Source organism: Gossypium hirsutum, chromosome D07 (assembly GCF_007990345.1).
Source record: "Gossypium hirsutum isolate 1008001.06 chromosome D07, Gossypium_hirsutum_v2.1, whole genome shotgun sequence".
NCBI classification, from domain to species: Eukaryota; Viridiplantae; Streptophyta; class Magnoliopsida; order Malvales; family Malvaceae; genus Gossypium; species Gossypium hirsutum.
In genome coordinates this window covers 15,700,105-15,722,865 of record NC_053443.1, presented here as the reverse complement: position 1 = coordinate 15,722,865, position 22,761 = coordinate 15,700,105, and the positions used below count along the sequence as shown (strand labels likewise).

At 32.1% G+C, this 22,761-nt stretch overlaps 2 protein-coding genes across 3 annotated transcripts; one reads left to right on the top strand and one right to left on the bottom strand.

Annotated features, from left to right (window-relative positions):
• Positions 1–7,983: 7,983 nt before the first annotated feature.
• Positions 7,984–13,137, top strand: LOC107961703 (fatty acyl-CoA reductase 3). Its single transcript, XM_016897778.2, has 10 exons — positions 7,984–8,270; positions 8,360–8,463; positions 8,548–8,750; positions 8,838–8,938; positions 9,737–9,929; positions 11,789–11,950; positions 12,088–12,169; positions 12,267–12,536; positions 12,624–12,751; positions 12,835–13,137. Exons 1-10 carry the CDS (start codon positions 8,192–8,194, stop codon positions 12,986–12,988), a joined length of 1,476 nt encoding a protein of 491 aa, XP_016753267.1. The 5' UTR covers positions 7,984–8,191; the 3' UTR covers positions 12,989–13,137.
• A 187-nt stretch (positions 13,138–13,324) lies between these two features.
• On the bottom strand, positions 13,325–16,390 carry LOC107961690 (proteinaceous RNase P 2). Of its 2 annotated transcripts, none has more exons than XM_016897770.2 (6): positions 15,360–16,390; positions 14,924–15,025; positions 14,630–14,805; positions 14,234–14,354; positions 13,797–13,865; positions 13,325–13,686 (listed from the first exon to the last, which is right to left on the bottom strand). In XM_016897770.2, exons 1-6 carry the CDS (start codon positions 16,278–16,280, stop codon positions 13,444–13,446), a joined length of 1,632 nt encoding a protein of 543 aa, XP_016753259.1. In that variant the 5' UTR covers positions 16,281–16,390; the 3' UTR covers positions 13,325–13,443. The 2 variants fall into 2 exon arrangements, 1 of the variants encoding a protein (XP_016753259.1); XR_001701375.2 differs by having other exon boundaries at positions 13,509–13,686; positions 14,241–14,354; positions 15,360–16,381.
• Between the last annotated feature and the right edge of the window lie 6,371 nt (positions 16,391–22,761).

Below are 22,761 nucleotides of genomic sequence, written 5' to 3'. Positions count from 1 at the left end.
TATTTAATATAAAATATCTCCAACATCATCATTATCTTCTATATTTCTCTCTCTTTTAATTGACCATTTTTCCCTTTATAATCTTTAAAAATTTCATCCTTGAGTCATCACTTAATTTGGTAAAATTATGATTTAGTCCCTCAAAATTCTTCACCTTTTCAATTTGGTCCTAATTCATCCATTTTCATTAGTTTCTAGATTATTCCACCATTAAAATATTTACACTATTGGTCCTTCAAATTTTTTGTATTTACACTTTAATCCCTCAAATTTTGAGTATCTACTCTTGGGCAACAAAACTTTTCTCACTTTTGTGATTTAATCCTTTCTTGAATTAATATGTCATAATATAATTCCCAATGTTGCCATAACTCAAAATTTCACTTTTTGTCACTTTATTTCCTTATTTTACTATCAAGGATACCTAATTTCTTACTGTAGTAATTTTCGGAGTATTATAGTAGTAATTTTTGGGATATTACAGAAATACCGTATAAAAAATTTCGTTAAGGAATTTTACCGTTTACATACTTAGGGTGAGTTTGGATGAGCGATGCGTTTACCTACAGTGAATGTAAAAACAACGGTGGCGGGAGATTAGATACTGTAGCGATACTATAACGTGAGACAAAAAGTAAGCTAAACACACCGCACAGCACCGCACCCAATCGTCCATCCAAACCCAACCTTAATTTGATAAAACGGACTAAATTGCGTAAAGTGCAAAAGTTAAGTTCTAATAGCTAAAGGTATTAAATGGCTATAGAATTTTAAATTAGAGGTCCTTATATAGTAATTAGCCATTAAGGCTGTTAGTGGATAAGCATGGGTTGTCATTTTTGTAATTTGAATGAATTATTAAGGTTAATTTTAGAAATTTGTGATTAAAGTTCTAATTAATTAAATAAAACAAACTATTATCACCCATTATCATCATCTTCCACCAAAATTCAAAAAAAAAAAACCTAGCCATGGAAGGTTGAAATTTAGGCAAGCTTATTTTGCTCAATTAGATATGTAATTTTGTTCCCTTTTTTGATGATTTTTATGTTTTTGGGATTGTTGTAACTTAATCTAGCTAGCCTGGGGATTAATTTGCAAAATTTTTAAAGTATTAGGGTTTTGCTATTGATGAACATGCTTGAGTTTTGAAGTTTGATGATAGAAAATGAATGGCTGTTGTTAGATAAATAATTTTTATAAAGAGATTTTTGGTGAAATCATCAATTAGTGACTAAATTGAAAAATGTGATAGATTTATGGTAAATTTCTTGAATTTTGTGAAATATATGGGGTACTATTAATATGTATAAAAATAGGCTAGGCTTGAGTAATGATTAAATTGCATGAATTTCATTTTTCAAGCCTAGGGACTAAATTACAAAGGAATTAAAAGTATAGGGTAAAATGGTAATTTTGTCAAAATTCCATGTTGGATTAAATTGAATGAAAATCATATTGAAATAAGTTAAATTTATTCGTATAGATCCTGTCAGACCTCGTACAGAGTTAGATCGAGGTAAAGAGAAAATATCAAATTAGTCGCCTCCGTATCTATGTACACTCGTTGAGGTAAGTTCGTGTAATTAAATTGTGTAATTTATATGCTTTGTTTGAATTATATTATTTGTATTATAATCATATATGAATACCGATCGCATATTCGACGACGTACGACGATTACTGAGCCTCGTTTGAACCTTAAAAATTTGTAGGATACAAATGACATGTCATTAGGGTTACCGATTTCAGCTTTTATGAGCTTACCTATACTCAGCTCGTATGAGCTTATCGTTATTCAGCTCGGAGGAACTTATCGTTATTCAGCTGGGAGGAGCTTACCATTTACAGCTCGTATGAGCATACATGTAATGAATTGACGGATTACAGTTCAGTACACCTCGTGTGTACTACCCGCGTATCCAATGATATTTTAAATGGTTCAACGGGCATAGTTTTGTTACTAGTTTATAAGAGTTCAATACGAACTAGTACAGATATTTACATGAATTACATGGAAATTATTTATATATGATATAGGGATACATGGTATAGACATTACATGTATATGGAATTTGAATAGTGGTTGAATTCATACTAGACCTGTCCATGGGCCGGGCGGCCCGCCCGAAATATGGGAGGGTTCAGGTAAAAATATAGGCCCGAAATATGGACTTGGGCAAAAAAAATGAGGCCCGTTTAAAAAACGGGCCGGGCCTCGGGCACCACTTTTTTGGCCCGGCCTGAATATAATAAATATATATTTTATTTTTATTTTTATTTTTAAAATAATTTTTTTTATTTTTTTTATTTTTAAATTAATTTTTTAATGTTTATTTTAAAAATGGGTCGGGCCGGGCCGGGGTCGGGCCTAGGAGGCGGGCAAAAAATTTTTTCTGGGCCCGGCCCATGGAAAGGTCTAATTCATACATGTTTCTTGATATTATATGAATTACATGACTAACATGGTTGTTGAGGATATGTGATTAGGCTTTTGGCCAAATTGAGTTGGATATGTTTTGTATGCTTACCTTAAATGTGATTAAATGGTAAGTTAATTTCTTTGTTATACGAACTTATTAAGCTTAAATACTTACCCTGTGTTATTTTTCGTGTTTTATAATGATTTGGAAGCTCGTTCTGGTTGTAAACTTGTCGGAGCTATATCACACTATCCATCAACTCTTTTGGCACTTTCGGTTAATTAATCTCAGTTATAATGGCATGTATAGGTTAATTTTGCCAATGTTGGCATATAAGTGTTTTGTTGAGATTAATCACTTATTTGGCTTGTGTTTGGTATATTTTGATGTATATATATATATATATATATATGTGACCTTATCATATTTAATATGTGTTTGATATGGTTGAATGATGGAAAAATTATAGGTATATTGATGATTGGTTTAAAATGGTATATTTGGTACCAAATGGGTGAACTTGATAAATGATCTACATGATAAGTTTTGGTACAATTATGCATATATGTATTAAGTCAATTAGGTAAAATTGGAGTACATGGTTGATATATTTGCATATTGTCATTTGAAGTGCCTAAAGGCGTATTGGTTGTATGTGATGATTTTACATGTTTAAGGCTTAATTTTGGCTTGTTTTGGATGCCTAATTGTGACTTGTATATATACAAAATGTTGAGTGAGAAATATGACCTGTAAAATGACCTATTTTCGTCCACACAGGCGTGTGTCTTAGCCATGTGTGACACACGGCCAAATGACATGGCCTTGTGTCCCCTATATCTTCTTAAGAATGCAAGTCAGTATGCTCACACGGCCTAGCACACGGGCGTGTGGCTTGGCCGTGTGACCCAAGTCAGAGAGTTACACGGACACGGGCACGGGCTGGGACACGGTCGTGTGTCCCTATTTCGAACGTCCACACGGCCTAAGACACGGGTGTGTCTCTTGGCCGTGTGAGTCACACGGTCTGGCCACACGGCCGTGTGACCCCTGCAGCTTTAAAAATTTTCAATATTTTCCAAAAAATTCTCTGAGTATCTGATTTAGTCTCGACTTGTTTCTAATGCGTATTTTGGGTCTCGATGGCTTGTATAAGGGACAATATGTTTTATTTCGATTGGTTTCTGACATGAATATTATATAATAAGAAATGTTTGAAAAGTCTGTTTATTTGAGCTGTAAACTTCAGTAATGCTCCGTAACCCTATTCTGACGATGGATATGGGTTAGGGGTGTTACAAAAAGAGAGGGTGAGAATTAGAGCAATTACGTAGGTAATTAAGCCCAATTCCAATTACCCTACGATTTTCCAAACACTCATATATAAAAAATTATATTATAAACAAAAATATGTATGATTGTTTAGGATGATTATGGCCAAAATTTTCTGAAGGTAAATTATAAATCCTAAGAAGTTATATTATAAAAATAATTAATGTGTATTTTATAAAGTTATAAGCAAAACTTATATTATTTAAATCCTAAAAAATTTCTAAAGTTAATGGCCAAAAAGTATATTATAAAAAATTATTTACGTGTTATAAAAAGTGTAGAATATACTTATTTATAAAAAGTTATGGTCAAAAAGTATGGACATAACTTATCTACATGGACCATAATATATTTATAAAAAAACAACTTTCTAAAATTATGACAAAAATATTATAAGTGTTTTGAAAGTTATCCAGCACTTTATAAAAAATCTTTTTACAAAGGTTATATATTATAAATTTTATATTATTTTTAACTTAATTTACTTATTATAAAAAAAAGGTTATAATCTAGCATAGTCTTTCTCCAAATTAAGTTTATATAAGTTTTTATAATCAAAGCTAGATACATTTGCATTGTGAATGCAAATATAATGCGGTAGATGCTAAGTGTGCAAATATAAAGGTTTTCTTGCACTATATTGTGGGGTACGATAGCATCTAAAAGAATTGGTTTGACACAAGAACCAAAGATAACTCGTGAACTCTTTAATTTGATACATCCATAGCTTCAAAATGTGGTTAAGAGGAAATTTATTGTTCTAAAAAAAGATTTCTGATATTAACAACATCACCTCAGTATAGAATTAAAAAACAATGTTAGATCATATTAGCATGTTGCATACTTCATAACTTCGTTATAGGTGGAATTGAGATGATCCCTACTTTGAAGAGTATATAGACTAAGGAGATCTTGATAACCTTAATGATTTAGATTTAGATTCAAATGATGATAAGAAGTATATGTTAAATGTTAAAGAGAGAATAACCTAACAAATATGGAATGCTAGAACAATTAAATAAAATTGCCTATAATATTTATTTTTCTTTTTATGGTTATTAATAATCATATTGTTGACTACTTTCTTGGGCTAACATATGACATATGATGATTTGATTTCAATTGTTGTTACTTGTTTAGATTTTTTTTATCGTACTGATATTTTTATAGTAATTAGTATTTTTTTTAAAAAGCATAAATTATATAACTGTGTACATAACACCCTTTGTCCGGTCTAGTTGCCGGACTTGAGCTACGGGAGGTTACCACGCGAAACTCACAAAATATTTACATACTTAAAACATATGTGGTGGATCATGCCACGGACCAATAGGTGGCAAATCGCTTTGGAGTATCCTTCAACTATGTATAGAATTTCAAATGACTGGACTACGGATTATTCCGCGGACACCACCATTATTTCAAAAAGTAAGGCGGACATCAAATTTGAAATATTTCTACGAATATCCAAAAATGGCGGATTGTTCCGCAAATACCCCACATTACATTAGGTCCCGCGAAACATAAGACATGAAACATAACAGATCTGAACTTCATTTTTATTATCATACATTACGAAAATTCAAATTAATCACCTTCAAAGTTTAAAAAACTTGTTTACAAATAACCCAACGACTATATACATGTCACTTAGACCGACTTAAATAAATCAAGAGTCTACCACAACGCCTAACGGATAGTGTTAACTTATTTTTAATCCGATCAACGCACTCTAAACATTCAAAATCTACAAGATAAAAGTAGTCTAGGTTTGAGTATTTAGAATACTTAGTAAGCTCATACAAATTCGATAGTTTACTTACCTCAAATAATAATTATATGATAATTAAATAGAAAATACAATTTATGTAACACCTGAACATCACAATTTAGCCCAAAACTAAGGAAATTAGGACTAAATCGAGAGGGTTAGCGAATCACGGGACCCCACCGGGTAAATTAGAAATTTTAGTGGCTGAAATTCAAATAATTGTATGTCAACCCCGATTCGGTTAGGATATAACTAGTTGGTTCCAAAGTGGGAGACATAATAAATAGGAATGAGTGGCGGCAATGGTTTGTGGAGATCGTGCCGAGAGAGTGTATATATATAGGTATGTGCAAGAACGGTATTTCCCCTTAATTTCGTTTTCCAAACCCTTTTCTCTAAGCATCGTCTTCTTCAGTTGCCCTGAAGAAGATGATGATATAGTTGAAGGAAGTCCTATATGTTGTATCCATCGTGTAGTTTTGAGTCTAGAAGTAGAATGATTGGGAATTGGTAAGTTTCCTTAACCTTCTGAACTTGTAGATTGGAAAAAAGAAGTAGAGTACGAAATCTCAAAAGTTTTGGGTAATTGTGGAATATGGGTCACAATAGTTAAACACCTTTAGATTAATCAATGCATGGTTGTTATGCTTAGCTGCCAGGATGAAGGAGGCGCCAGCGTTCGAAGAAGCTAAGCTAAAGAGGCAAAATAACAAGGTGAGTTCCTATTACAGCTCATAATAGGGCCCACTATTTCGTCTTGGCCTTTGGGCTAAGGGTACTGACATTCCCTGTCCCTGGTGCTGATATTACCTGGGCCTCCTTCGGCTTATTGGACGCTTGCCTGCGGAGCACGCGGTCTTTTCTGACCCTGGGACTGACTCTCCCAACGAACCTCGCACTTGCCAGTCACGAGCGAGGGTCCTCTTCACGGACGTGGCACACAACGTCATTCATGCGAAGCTTACACGAACTCTCCTCTTACGACCTCATTTATGCGAGGCTTACACGAGCTATCTTTGCGAACAACCTGCATTCCCGCGAGGTCCTCAGCTGACTATGCCTGTAGGCAAACATTCTTCTTCCAAGTTGAGTTCATTCGAATCGGAAATCCAGATCCTATCGATCACTTGGGCTATCGATTCGAAATCCTAACAATATTTATATTTTATAGGCTAAAAATAGCTTCCAACGGAAGTTAAATCTTGCAATAATTGCTATAACATTAAATGGCATTGAAAAGTCATCGTAATTTTAGTCATTTCTTGCAATAATTTGATATTCTTTTTTATTTTTGTAGTTTGTTTTGATATTTACTGTAAACCCTATTTTTTATGATAATCCCAAACCACTTTTATTAGATGAAATATATTAATCTTCTTACTCTTGCTATAATTCTTTTACTCTTTATTGTAATTATTTTTTTCTCTACTCTTTATTATAATTACACGTGACAAATTATTATTGTGAAAAATGTAACTTATAAGATGTGCCACATAGGAATTATTTCATTAATTTTAACTTTAAATTGCTATAATAAATATTAGATATGTTAAGTTGTTTATATTTAGAAATTTAATAAATATATATAACGGTAGTAAAAGTAATGTATATATATTTTACTAAATATTAAAGAAAAATAATATATTTTAAAAAAAATTAAAAATAATGGACGAGTCTAAATTAGCTCGGGTTTATCATTTACAAATATGAATAAATTTAGATAATATTTGATATTTATATTTCAAACTAGACAAGACTTGAACATATGTATACGATACATATATTTAACTTGATCCTAATTTAACTCGGTTTATAAACACGTGCAATCAATCATGCATGAGTCAAAAAAAATTATATATTTTTCTTTGAAATTGAATTTGAGTAATAAAATTTAAATAAAATCATATTCAACATGAAATAGGAATTGGAGATATATTTTTAGAAAAAAGGTTAGGTGCAAGTGCGCAGTTAGGGGTGATAGGGCCTGACCCTTTAAAATGAAAATTTGTTTATTTAGGCTTTTTGAAATTTTTAAAATTTTAAATCAGAAAAGATAAAATTACAATTTTTTCCCTTAAAATATAAAAATTTAATTTAATCCTTTAAAAATTATAAAGATATAGACTATTAAAATAATAAAATTACATTTTTACTATCATAAAAATTATAATTTAATTTCAACTTCCCTTAAAAGTATTTTCTAGCTTCACCCCACGGCACAAAGTAGCCATAAGCCAGACATTGCATGGCCATGGGAGTCAAGGACAAGTAGGTATGTCGGCTCAAACCCTCGAACCGCAATACCTTAATTGCTGATTCTTATTGTAGGTTCACCCTTCACGCATTTCTTACATCGCATGCCTGATTTTATTTTTCTACCCAAATATTGTGAAAGCAAAATAACATAATGATTTATGTGAAAATACAAAGGAGGAGCAAGGGGCATGGGAAAGCAATTACACGTTCCAACTACTTAGGTGTACGCCACCCCTCATAAATTGCCCACCCTTTCTCTCTATATAATCTAATCCATCATCCCCTCCAGCTGAATGAATTATTGGATTTCCTTTATGAGCAATCCTTTCCTTTACACTTTACCCTCACTATCATCCCTCCTTTCTTATTTTTGCCCTTTTGGTTCCTCTCTTTCTGTCCTTACTTTGTAATGGAATTAGGAAGTGCTCTTCAGTTCCTTGATAACAAATCCATTCTAGTCACTGGTGGAACTGGGTTTTTGGCAAAGAGTAACAGCAACTCCTCCTTTTATTCATTTAATTTATTAAAGCCCAGACCACACGTACGAATGTTTTAATTTGCTTCCCTTTTAATGCAGTATTTGTGGAGAAAATACTAAGAGTTCAACCCAATGTCAAGAAATTATATCTTCTCGTAAGAGCAGCCGACCATAAATCCGCCATCCATCGTTTGCACCATGAGGTTCTCTTATTTCTATTTATTACTATCATTTATTCAAGCAACGCATATCTGTTCAACAACTGCACCATTTTTGTTGTGATACAGATCGTAGGGAAGGATCTGTTCAGAAATCTGAAAGAGAAATGTGGGATCAATTTCAGCTCTTTTATAGCACAAAAAATTACAGTTATACCAGGTGACTTAACCCATCAAGATTTGGGTCTCCATGATTCTGATTTGCTTCAACTCCTTTGTAAGGAACTCGATGTTCTTCTTAACCTTGCTGCAACTACCAACTTTGATGAAAGGTACATAACCTATTTAATTTATTTCTGTTTTTTTTTTAAAAGCCATAAAAATTATTAAAAACTTATCTTAATGTTTGTTGAATGTAGATATGATGTGGCACTAGACCTCAACACATTGGGAGCTAAATATGTTGTGGACTTTGCCAAGAAATGTGCCAAACTACAAGTGTTGGTTCACGTATCCACAGGTTGCTATACCAAAAAAAGTTAAAATATTCCATAAGTCCATGTGCTTTTCATAAATTTAAAATTCGATTAGTCCTACTTTTTAAAATTCAAAATTTAGGTGCAACAGTTAAATTATTTTGTTATATTCAAGTTCATCACAATATCTTTTTTCCATTATATGGCTATCAAGTGAGTGTTTTTTTTATTTCAAAATTTCATACCAACAAATTTAACAAAAAAAATTAACAGTGTTAATAATTGGACTTGAATTTTAAAATCTAAAAAAAAAATTGACTAAATTCCTAAAAATAAAAGTACAAGGATTAAATTCTAAATTTATAAAGAGTATAAAGACTTATAACATATTTTAACTAAAAAATGTATTCCATCTCTTAATTATATACATAAAAAAGTAATCGTTAAAAACAAATATGTCTTTCTTTCCCATCTTGTCGGAAATGAACAAAGATTTTTTCGTTGGCACAATATAATATATTTAGAAATAGAAGAAGAATTGAAAACTCTTCAACCTTTGCTATTTTATTCAATCATTTGGTGCCTATATTTACTTTTAATGTTTAATTTATATTTAAATTTCTTTTTTAATTTAATATTTAAGTATTTCAAAATTGGTACTTAAATTTTTCTTTTGTTTTAATTAAGTATCTATATTTTTCCAATAAATAACACGTGTCACATAATATTGGTTAGTTTAAATACTAAATTAAATATTAAAAGTAAACTTAATTACCGATGCAAAATATAAAAAAACGCAGGGAAGCAGTAATTAATGGTTGTGTAATATTTATTTTGGACAGCATATGTGTCAGGGGAAAGGTCAGGGCTTATAGTTGAAAATTCATACAGAATGGGGGAAACACTTAATGGTGTGACAGGCTTAGATGTTAACATTGAGAAGCAAGTGGTTGAGGATCAACTTCATCTTCTCCGTCTCCAAGGCGCTTCTGATAAGGATGTCACCATTGCCATGAAAGATCTGGGCATTCAAAGGTCACTCCATTTCCAATTCTTTAATTTTCTTTTTCAGTTAATAAATAAAATATCAATATGTGTATGTGTTTGACGTCAATTAAGCCGTAAAAAGTATGGTTAACTTAAATAGGTCATAGTAATCGGAGGAATTGTCATCGACATGAAAAAATAAGAGGATAGGATTCACGTACATGAACTTGACATGATGGTAACTTGACATACACTATTCATTCAGTAAAAGCTTATCAGCTATCATTTATATAACAACAAATAATAATTGAAAATTTTTGCTATTTTTCATTTTTTTAATAATTAACGATTAATATTTTTTTAAAAAACAAACAAATAACTTTAGATTTGATAATTGGTTCAACTATCTATCATCACAAAAATATATCTAAATATACATACAATAAACAAATTAAAATTTTAGATATTATTAAGTTTCTATGGCCCTGTTTGGCAATTAGATGATAGCTAGTTTGATCGACTGATTCTATTAATTGATTTGATTAATTAATTCTATTAATTATTTATTTAAAAGTGTTTGACAAATTAAGATATGATGCATTTTATTGTTAAGTATTTTTTTAATTTATAATACTTTTAGTCTTTATTGGGTGAAATTATTGAAATAAAACACTATTACCAATGAATTAAAACATCCATTATAGAAATTAATTAGTTCATATTTTTGAAAATTAAAATAAACAAATTTCTTAAGTTCTTTATTTATAAATATTAAAACCTTGTGAAAATTGATAAATATTGATAGCGTATCAATATAATTATAAACTATATTCTTAGTGATAATTATGTCATGTTCTTAGTATGTAAATTAGTGATAATTATGTCACACTCTGGATAAATTTGTCAAGTAGCCTATTTCAATTGATATGAAATTGCATAAGAAATCATTTGACACAAGTAAATTGAAAATAAATTAAGAGTACATAAATATTGAAGGAATGGATACATATCTCATTAGGTTTAAGAGCATGTGGCAAAGGGAGTAATTTTTTAGTAAGCATGATCAGATATGTCATTCCCAATCAACTACCTGCATTTTCTATTTTTAAGGTTTTAGCTCAACAAACTCTTGCAAACTTTCATTCACTAAACACTACAATTAAAGGGTTTGATTACTCAATCCTTCGTTTATGCCCAAATCAGCTAGAAAATGCCCAAAACTCTGTTTACCAAATACCCCTATTTCTTTTTATTTGAAGTTCGAATGATGATATTATTAATGGGTTTCATTAAATTTGAACATGTGGCATTTCAATATTGAAAAGCTTAATTTGAAAATCAAAATCCTTAACACATTCAAATTTAATAATGATATTAATTACACTAATTTTACTTTTTGATTCAAACAAGTAGAAAAACTAAAATGTTAAAAATTAAAAGTTGGAAGAGTAGAAAGATGAGGACATAAATAAGGTGGTGAATTATACACCAAACACACACAACCCCTGCCGGCCAAAAGTGACGAAATTAAAAGCAAAGAGCAAAAACAACAGCCATTTTTCCCTTCATCTAATCTTAGCATATCTAGACAAAACAGTTATTCATGAATAGGACAGAATTTATAGTGAGGTCTCCATAAGCATGCAATTTCTGTTGGCTGTTATGTGTTTCAACTTTTAAATTTGATTCCATATATCTTACTAGATATTTATGATTAGTATCATATATTTATACAATCAGAAAGACAAGTCACGATACTAATAATATTAATATTTTTTTCCAAGAAAAAGACAATGTGATTCTATCCATAAGCTTGTTTTATGCAAACAATTAAGTTTGGTAGAAATATTTTTGTTTTAAAAATAATAATATATCGTAAAATAAAAATAAAAGGGAAAATGAAACAGGGCAAGGCTGTATGGATGGCCAAACACGTATGTGTTTACCAAGGCAATGGGAGAAATGATGGTGGGGGAATTAAAAGACATTATACCAGCAGTCATCATTCGCCCTACCATCATAACTAGCACTTACAAAGAACCCTTCCCTGGTTGGGTCGAAGGTATCAGGTATTTCTATTTCATTCTATAATTTTTTTTTTGGGAAATAGATATTTTGGAATTAAGCTAAGCTCTAATGAGTAATTCTTGCCTTGTATTTTTTTTTTTTCCTTTTTAACTAGTACTTGTATATGTGTTTGTGATAGAACCATTGATAGCCTAGCAGTTGGTTATGCAAAAGGGAAATTGACATTCTTCCTGGGAGATCTGGAGGCAATAGTTGATGTGGTGAGTCTTATTTTTATATTATTATACAATTTTCCATTTATCAATGAATGCTAATTGAGAGGGGTGGGTGGGGTTGTTGATTATATAATAATTGCAGATACCAGCAGACATGGTGGTGAACGGCATAATTGTAGCAATGATAGCTGAGGCAAGACATCAACAACCCCAAACCATTTACCAAGTAGGTTCCTCAATCAGAAACCCCCTAAGGTATTCTAATCTTCAAGACTATGGCTTCCGCTACTTCACCAAGAATCCATGGATCAACAAAGATGGAAAACCTGTGATTGTTAGCAAGGTTACGGTTATGAACAGCATGGATAGCTTCCAAAGATACATGGCATTTCGTTACTTGCTTCTTTTGAAGGTACCCCTCTATAACCTTTCTTTTCAACCTCCCTTTAATGGGGTTCCTCCTTATTCAACAAAATTATCATTTCATGTGTGTTTGCAGGGATTGGAATTGGCTAATGCAGCCTTCTGTCATTTCTTTCAAGGTGTTTACAGCAATCTGAATAGGAAGATCAACTGGGTCATGAGATTGGTCGACATTTACAGACCTTACTTGTTCTTCAATGCCACGTATGTCCTCTTCTACTTTCTTACTCTCATTCAATCTCTGTTTACAAAAATGAAAATTAACTTTCCAGTTTTGTTGAGTACAGTTTCGATGATTTAAACACCGAGAAGTTGCGAATGACAGCAAGAACGAGCTTGGTGGAGAACGATATGTTCTATTTCGACCCTAAAAGCATTGATTGGGAAGATTACTTCATGAACATTCATATTCCTGGCATCGTAGAATACATTTTCAAGTGATTTAAGGGGCAAAAAAAGGGAAATATTTCCTTAATGCTTTTCAAATTCATGGTATAATTAGTGTGGCAGCATGAATATTATGTTTAGCTGTTGACGAAAAGTGTGTTCAGAATATCATCAAACCATATCCATAAAGTGTGTTTCTAATATATATTGCCTTCATGAATATATCACATATGCATGTATGTGTTCCAAGTTCTTGGGATTTGAGACACCCAACTGAAGCAACCATATTATGGTATTCCGTTCGTTGAATCCCAATTTTTGAGATTTGTCGGACCAGACAGGTCGTCGGTTTAAACTAATAGAAGGGGTGAAATTGCTGCAAATGTAAACTTTGACCCAAAATTGGAAGATTATTTGGATTGGCAGGTTCAATAGTACAAGTGCAAAAGAACTGTGGGCTTTGAAACAGGCTTTGCCACTTATAAATTGAATAACAGTAGCAATGTGAATCATGGGGATCTCTCTTTCCTTTTACCTGTCATGGATGTGGTTTTATCATCACACTTTTCATTATTCCTATTCTCACTTGACTTGCAGCAGGGACCATTAACAATTTCACAAGTTTCCATGGTGGAACCAGTTTTACCTTCATCTTCACACCCACCTGGCCTCGTAATGCAGAGCCAACTTCTCAATGACTCCTCGTCGCTCTCACATACAATGGGAACATGCCATGATCCTTTTTCGGATTCCTGAAACACACATTCATTTCTTTATATTCCAATGGAAACTACAGTTTGACAGCAGCTAAATCATGACCTTGACCGATATGAAAATACAACAGCAAATAACCCATGAATACCTGAATGACGATAGAGTATGCAGGTGGCATCTGAAGTTTCAGGGCTCCTTTCAGAAATGTATATCGAACCTGCAAATAAAATCGAAATCAATTTGCAAAATGGGATCCGGTTTAACGCTAATCATGAACTGAGTAAGAGCCTTTCCTTGAGAATTCAAACAAATGTCAAAATAGAAAGTCAAGCATTAAAATCCATGTCCAAAATCAGAATTGGACCATTTGCCAACTTATCAGAGCATAGAAGAAAATGTCTTATACAGAGTCATAGACTGGTCCAACCTAAGTGGCACTTCTGATGCAGAAAAATAAAAGAAAAAGGTAAATGTAAATTTTAAAAATATTGCCAATTATGCTTTTTATTACATCAGAACAAGAACAACTAATATGAAAAGTAGAAGAAAGATCATATGTCAACTAGGTTTGCAGACAGCACAAACCTGGTACCTTTCTTTCCATTTGAGAAAGAAGCTACTTCCTAGGAGTTCAAAAATGTGATCCCGCATTTCATCATTTGTCACGAGCAGACATCTAAGTTTTACAGTGGCGTAAAGCCAATACCTGTAGATAGAAGAATTCTTTTTATCACAATCAAATTAGCATCAATTAGCAATTGAAAACCAGAACAATCCTGCATGAATTCTGTGCCACCAATAGTGCACACCAGCACTGTATCCCCTTCAAATACTAAATTTTATAGCGCAAGCATAGGGAGACTTCTCAAGTTATAAAAAAAGTGCCGAGTCAGGTTGAACAAAAAATAAGATACTAAATCAGATTTAATATGCGGAATGAACAAATGACTCAAAGTTAGTTTGTCTTTTCAACATCCATACCAATCATCATTGGAGCCATGTGGTGTTGTATAAAGAACACCATTAGCCATCCATTCTTCAACCAACTTTCTATGGGAAGGATTTTCCAAGAGGGCTCGCACACGCTTATTATGCAGGATGACAAGTGGCCATTTATTCCCACTTCTAGTATACATTTCTTTTATGACGGCATCAAGCTGTTCTATTGCAATTTTTACAAAAAAAAAAAAGAAGAAAAGAATAACAATTAGTAACAGAAATTGAGTGAGCACAATATGAAAGCAGAGTAGACAAGCCAACCGTTGGATATACAACCTGAAGAACACTGAATCCACCCTCTGCAAAATTTTGTTGGTAGAGCCCAATATTTGCTCCGTCCACTATGGCTTCATAATCCGCATTTTTTTCCAACCAATCCTTTATTAATGATATAAATGAATAAGTAAACCATAGAGGAGAAACTGTAAGAATTAGGTGCAATGGGAATTTGCAATATCAAGATATCATTTTACATGTCAATATTATAATGAAATTGTAACAAACAAATTAATCAAAATATTAAACATTCTGCAACAGGAACAACAAAATTCGGAGCGTCAACCTGCACTAAAGGTCTAAAGTCTAAACCTAGTTGCCTACAACTCTGTTTTAGAGGTTTATTTCACTTAACATATATATAATCAATCATAAAAATAAAAAATAAAAAACATTGCATAATGAAAAAGGAGCAACTTGCAAATATGTTCCTCACCTGGAACTCCCTAAAGTTAGCCTTAACCTCTCTCTCCAAAGCCAATCCTGCAACTGAAAGAGCAAACTTCTCAGTCTCCACATCATCAATATCAACACAATCCAACTGTTCCCCGCAGCAGCAACATCGACCATTCGGCTCCACATTCCCTTTCTTCACCACCCATTTCCCTTCCCCAATCCACCCTAACCCATGCCACCCCCCACCATTCCTCAAAATCGCTTCTTTTACTGAACCCACATCAGAACCAATTTCGCTTGCTTTACAGCAAAACCAGTCCTCCAAAACCTTGCATGTTTCCTCACTGACCCAGCTCACGCTCCTTCTCAACTTATGCAAGTAATTATAAACTCTCTCCCCTCTCCACGTATCCGCACTTAGTTTCAATAAAGCAGCAATTTGAGGTTCCTCCAAGCTCAACCCCATCTTATCTATATCCTCCTCAACTTCATAAGCCTTCTCTGCTTCCAACTTCTGGCAAAAACAAAACAATGCAGGCTCGTAAGTACGAAGCCGTGGCGAAACCTGATAATCACCCAACTTCTTAACCATTTCAAAAGCGTAATCACCATCACCTTTGGCCGCGGATAAACGGGCAATGGAGGTAATAGAAGCTTCATTAGGGTGGATATTTAAGGCCATCATGTGGTCAAAAACTCGAAACCCGTATCGTAAAGCAAGATCTTTGGAGTCAGGGTCGGTGGCAAAAGTGGAGCAAAGGTAAAGCAGGGTGTTGAAATGGGACTGGTTCAGGCGAGTATTGTTGGAAAGAGCAGAGTCGTAAAGGGAAATAGCGGCTTTGAGGTCTTTGGATTTGGAGCAAGAATTGAGTTCATATAGAAAATTGGCTTCAGGGTTTTTGTGGGTTTTCTTTTTCTTGGTTGAAGGAGTGGGGTTTTGGTGATGGCTTGGGGTAGCCATGGATACTACTTTCCCCAGATATAAAACCCTAAAGATTTGCTTCAATATCAGAACCGCAAAAACCCTGCCTATTCCTTTGATTGCTGGGATTCTGGGCAAGTTGCCGTTACATATCATTTATAAGCTAGAGCTGGGCTGACTCTGTAATTTTACATTGGGCTTTAAGCTCTGCTTTATCAATTAAGCTTTCAACACAAAAAATGAAAAAAAGCATATTATTATTATTATTATTATTATTATTATTATTATAGAAAGTAACATTTCTCAATGAACTAGAAAATTAAAATAATCATTTCAAATTACCAATCATATATATATGTCATACTGATTCTAAGTAAAGTAATGGTCCAGAAATCAAGATTCAATTTTCTTTACTAAAAACAGAGATATTTATAGTGGATAATAATATTTTATTATTTTAAAAAATTTAGTAAATTATAATTTTTTTATGAATAATTGAGTTGTAAAGAGATAATTTTTTTTTATGTAAAGTTATCTTATAAAGTCATAACTTTCTATTACATTGTTTTGTAAAGTAATATAACCTTATAAAATGGTATCTTATTAAAAGATAGAATCTATAATATATATATATAAGTATGAGTTTAAAGATTCCATCTACGGTGTTTTTGTTGTGTGTCTACAATCATGGGCAATTTATCTGCAAACCATTGATTGTTAAAACCACAACCCTATGTGTAGGTGGTCAGAGTTCAGAAGAACTCTCATTGCTGTGTGTAGTGGTGGGATAGGACCTTTTTTGTTAAACCAAAACTGTATTGCATTTATAAAGCATATGTATACAATTATGAGATTTCTAATATGTTATATATGTACCGTTGAATGATCTGAAATATCAATATTCTGAAATTGCTATTGTGAGTTATTCTATGTGTCATGTTTTTGTATGATTAATTGTTTGCACTGATTTTCTTGTGATGAAACTCACACTAAGCTTTATAACTCACCCCCTTTTTGTTTCCTCTTCTACAAATAATCCATCAGGTTAGGACATGGATATGATATACGGAGGGCTCAGAAACATTTTATTTATATAAAAGTGTTATTATTAGGCTTATTTTTATAATTCCTATTATTTTTGGATTTATATTATCTATATTGTGGCATGGGATTCATATTTGAGGTTATTTCGCATGCATGATTTTTTAATTTGAATTTAGGATAATAAACCTAGAATTAGATTTGATTATGCACTAAATAATTTCATTTTAGTTTAATTAAAACTAAATTAATATCTATCAAACAAAACTAAATTGAATATCACTATCCGTTGCTAAGTTATAACTGAATTTTGGGTAATAAATAAATTAGCAATTAGCTAAAGTTTCAAAGGAAATCACCATTATAAGAAAATGTATAATTAAATTAGTTTTTATTAACTCATGAGTTTTTCTAAAACTTTAACTAAATTTTCTTCCAAATTAAACAAATGTTTTAATACAACTGTTTTATAAACTTCAATAGTTTACTGGACCATTCCTGTAACAATCTGTTTTTAGTGAAATCAGAACAGTGGTTTCAGGATCACAAATCTAACGAGTAAATTATTATTATTTTATTATTTTAATGTCTATGGGAAGTTAGTAAGGTTGTAATAAAATTTCATTAAGAAATTTTGACATTTGCATGATTAATTAAGTGAAAAGGACTAAATTGTAAAAAAAAGTACAATAGTAGAGTTTTATTAGTTAAAGGTGTCAAATATCTATGAAACTTTAAAGTGAGGGGAATTTGATGGTAATTAGACCATTTCTATAGTTAGTGGATATTCATGGTGAGGTTTTATTGAAATTTTGAATGTTTTTAAAGGTTAAAAAGGTAAATGTGTAATTAATGTTAAAATAAATAAAACTAAAATGACTCCATTTTTCTTCCACCGAATTTCAAAAGCATATTTGTCATTTTTAGGTTTCATTGATTCTACTACGACAATTGCTTGCATGTAAGTGTTTTCAACCCCGTCTTTAATGATTTCTATGTTTTTTAAGTCATTTTAGCTTAATCTAGCTAGCATGGGGATCAATTTTTAAAATTGTTAAAGATTGAGGGTTATGCCATGAATGATTTTGTATGATTCTTGATGTTTAATGATAGATTATGAGTGCTTATTGATAAATAAACAAGTTTTGTAAAGTGATTTTTAATGAAAAATGCATTTAGGGACTTGTTTGTAAAAATAGTAAAATTTCATGTTAAATTCATGAAATGATGATTGGTATGGGTTGGTTTAAGTCCCTAGAGAAATTTTTTAGCTTGAAAGGAGGATTAAAATGCTTAAATTTCAATTTATGAACTTAAAGACTAAATTGTGAAAAGTTAAAATGTTAGTGGTAAAATAGTAATTTTGCATAAATATGAAATGTGGACTAAATTGAATGCTAGAGGTATTAAATGGATTGAATTTTTCTATTTAGATCAAGATAGACCACGTACGAATTTAGATCGGGAAAAAGCTAAAGCCTCAAATTAGTTCAACTTCATTTCTACGCCTTAGTCGTTAAGGTAAGTTTGTATGTACGGATTACTATATTCAGGTTATTCAATTGTATATTATTATGTATTTATAATGCTATTGAGCAATGTATATCCAAAGTAATGCTATGACGGTTATTAAGTCCCGGTTGAACCTTAGGAATTTGTAAGATACAAATAACATGTCATTAGGGATTTCATGTTTCGGGTGTTGGTCTTGAATGTCCTACCGAAGGATAAGGTCTTGCATTTGTTGTGGGTACTCCATAGCTCGTGTGAGAAGTATTATGTAGCTTATATTCTGACCCACAGCTCGTGTAAGCAGGCCCATTTCACAGCTCGTGTGAGCAACGATGTAAAGGAAATGTTATAGTTATATATTTAAGCACACTTCGTGTGAGCTTTTTCGAGTATCCGATAATATTCTAGTTGGTTCAACAGGCAAGAAAATGGATTGGAATGGTAAGTTTCAAAATGGTAATATGCATATGTTCATGGAAGGGATGAATGATTCAAATGATATATTTTTCATATGGAAATGACTTATGATGTGGTTAACCAAATGTGTTATGTATAAATGCACTAACTTGTGTATTGATGATGATGTTTAGGCTTGTGCCAAGCTTGTGGTTTGAATTACATTATGCTTATGCTTATTGTTATAAATGAAATGGTAAGTTATGTTTCATTTTTTATGAACTTACTAAGCATTATGTGCTTGCGTAGTTTATTTCCTATGTTTTATAGATTATAGAAAACTCAATCGATTTAGAAGCTCATTGGAGATCTATCACACTATCCAGCATAAATATCGGTAGTTTTTGAATGTTTTGGCCAAGGTTATAATGGCATGTATAGGTGGACTTGTAATGGTGTTTAGTTGAATGTTTAATGGATGTTTTAGTTTGTCTAACTTGTGCAATTTGTCTTGGTTGGTACCATTTGATATCTTTTTGGATTGTGTCATTTTAGGTACTTGTGATGCATGAGTGGAATGGCTCAAATGGTATGTCTGTAGTGATGTGTTATTGGTTATGTTTGTGGCATGATTTGATAGAAGTTGAATTATAATTGATGATGGAAATGTGACCAAATATGCATGTTTAGATAAATTTTGATGTTTGCATTTGAGGTGCCTTGAATAGCATATTGGTTAGTTGATTTTAGGACTCTTGAGTTAGTCATTACATGTATGTTTTGATAGGGTTTTGATGCTTTGATTATATGCACATAGGGTCTAAAGGCTTATGCATGATGTGGTGTTGGAAATGGCTTGTTTTGGGTGAATTTTAAGTCCACACGACCTGAGACACGGGCATGTGACTCAGCCTTGTGTGACACACGGCCTGGCGACACGGCCGTGTGTCCCCTAAAGATCTCTTTGCATACAAGTTAGTCAGTTACACGGCCTAACACACGGCTTGGTGTAACAGCTTGTTTTTAGTGAAATCGGAACAGTGGTTTTGGGACCACAAATCCGAGCCCAAAAGGAAAATTATTTTAATATTTTTGCATGGTCTGCATTATGATAGGAAAGACATATGAAAATTTTTTTATGAAAATTTTACCGATTATATGTTTAATTCTATAGAAAGGACCAAATTGCATAAAATGTAAAAGTTAAATTCTAATAGCTAGAGGGATTAAATAGCTATGGAATTCAAAATTTGAGGTCCTTATAAGGCAAATAGACCATTAAGAGTAGTTAATAGATATTTATGATGATTCATACATGGAAAATTAGAAAAAGAAAAGGACTAAATTGAAAATTGAAATAATTAAAGATGATAATAAACTAATATCATATTATTTCATCATCTTCCCCAAATTAAAATACATGGAAACCCTATCTAAGAAAAAGTGAGTTCAAGCAAGTTGTTTTGGCTCAATTAGGTATGAATTCTTGTCCCGTTTTTAGTAATTTTTATATTTTCGAGATTGTAATAACCTAATCTATCTATTTTGGGGATCAATTTGCAAAGTTATCAAAGTATAAAATTTTTGCCATGGATGAGTATGCTGAAATTTTGAAATTCATGGTAGAAAATGAATGGTTATTGATAGATAAACAACTTTTGTAAAGGAAATTTTCATGAAATTGTGATTTTAGGACTAAATTGAAAAGATGTAAATTTCATGGAAAATTTATGAATTTTTTGAAATACATGGACTGTAAATGTTATATGAAAAATTTGGTTAGGCTTGGAATAAGGATTAAATTGTATGAATATAATTTTCCGAGCCTAGGGACAAAATTGGAATTAATCAAAAGTATAAGGACAAAATGGTACTTTTTCCTAAAATGTAAATTGGATTAAATTGGATATGAAATGTGTTAAATTGATGTTAAATTCATTTATATAGATTTGGAAAGATCAAATAAGGAGTTAGATCGAAGAAAACAAAAAGTATCGGATTAGTAGCCTACGAACACGAACAATTATTGAGGTAAGTTCGTGTAACTAAATCATGTATATTAATATATTTGAATTGAATGTTGCATATGTGTGAATTTTATAAATGTTTTATGTATGAAAATCAATCACATATTTAATAATACTCGATAAACGTTAAGTCTCGTTTGAATAAATAAAATTCGATGGATATAGGATTTCTCATATTGGTTGTGGTCCTGCATATGTTGCGGACACACCATAACTCTTATGAGCATCCTATTATAAGCCCTCTCGAGCTTCCCGTTACATGATTCTTGCGAGCATCCTGATAGGTATTTATCCTACATGTGTTATGGATATACCGTTGCTCTTTGTGAACGTCCTGTTATATGATCAGTATTTATCCTGCATGTGTTGAGGACATACCGCAACTCTTTGTGAGCGTCCTGTTATATGATCGGTATTAATCCTGCATGTATTGCGGACATACCGCAGCTCTTTATGAGCGTCCCGATATAGGCTCTTTGTGAGCTTCCTGATATGGCTTTCTTGAACTTCCTGTTATATGACTATCCGAAGCTCCCTAATAATAAATTTTTGGAGTTACCTGTTAAGCTCAATGAGCTTCTTGTTTTAAACTCTTATGAGTTTCCTGTTATAGCCCAGATAAGCTTCCTGCTATATGGCTCACATGAGCATCCTGTTATATGGCTTGAGAGAGTGCTTCCTGATTTTGTGTCTTAATAGGTACCTCTGAATATGAGTTGGCGGATTACAGTTTTGTACACTTCGAGTGTACTACATGCGTATCCATCGATATTTCAAATAAATTCAACGAGCAAAGTTCTGACATGGTCAAACTGAGCTTAAGATGATTTATTATAGAAATGCACATGTTAAATGGAAATATGTTATGAAAAATCATATGTATATAAAAGTTATTACATGATGAGCTCATCATTGATTCTTGATGTTTACATGTGATACATGACTAACAAGTTTCTTGAGATTATATGTGTTTAGGCAAATTGCCAAATTTCTTTGGATGAATTTTGTATGCTTATCTTAAATTTAAATGATTGGTAAGTTAATTTTCCGTTATACGAACTTACTCAGCATAATATGCTTACTTTGTTTCATTTCCTTTGTTTTATAGTACTCGAAAGCTCGTAAAGGTTAGAAGTGGGTCGGAGCAAGATCACACTATCCTTCAGCTCATTTTGGTATAATTAGTAAAATTTCCCTTGGTATAATGGCATGTATAGGTTAAATTGACCAAATGATGACATATTAATATTTAGTTGTAATTAGCCATTGGAATGACTAGTGATGGTATGTTTTGATGTATATGTGTGTGAGACCATATTATGTTGATATGTGTTGTGTGCTTGAATTGATATACATATTAAGTATAAATATGATTAAATGAATATTTGATCAATTTGGTAAGTTGGTCACTTGAAAATATGTGATGATATGCCATGCATAAGAATTGGTTTTGGCTTGATTTAATTGTTTTGAATTGGTTTGGGAATGTGTTAAAATGTTAATGTAGGTGTAAGGCAATTTTGGGTGAGAAATAAGGCTTGGAA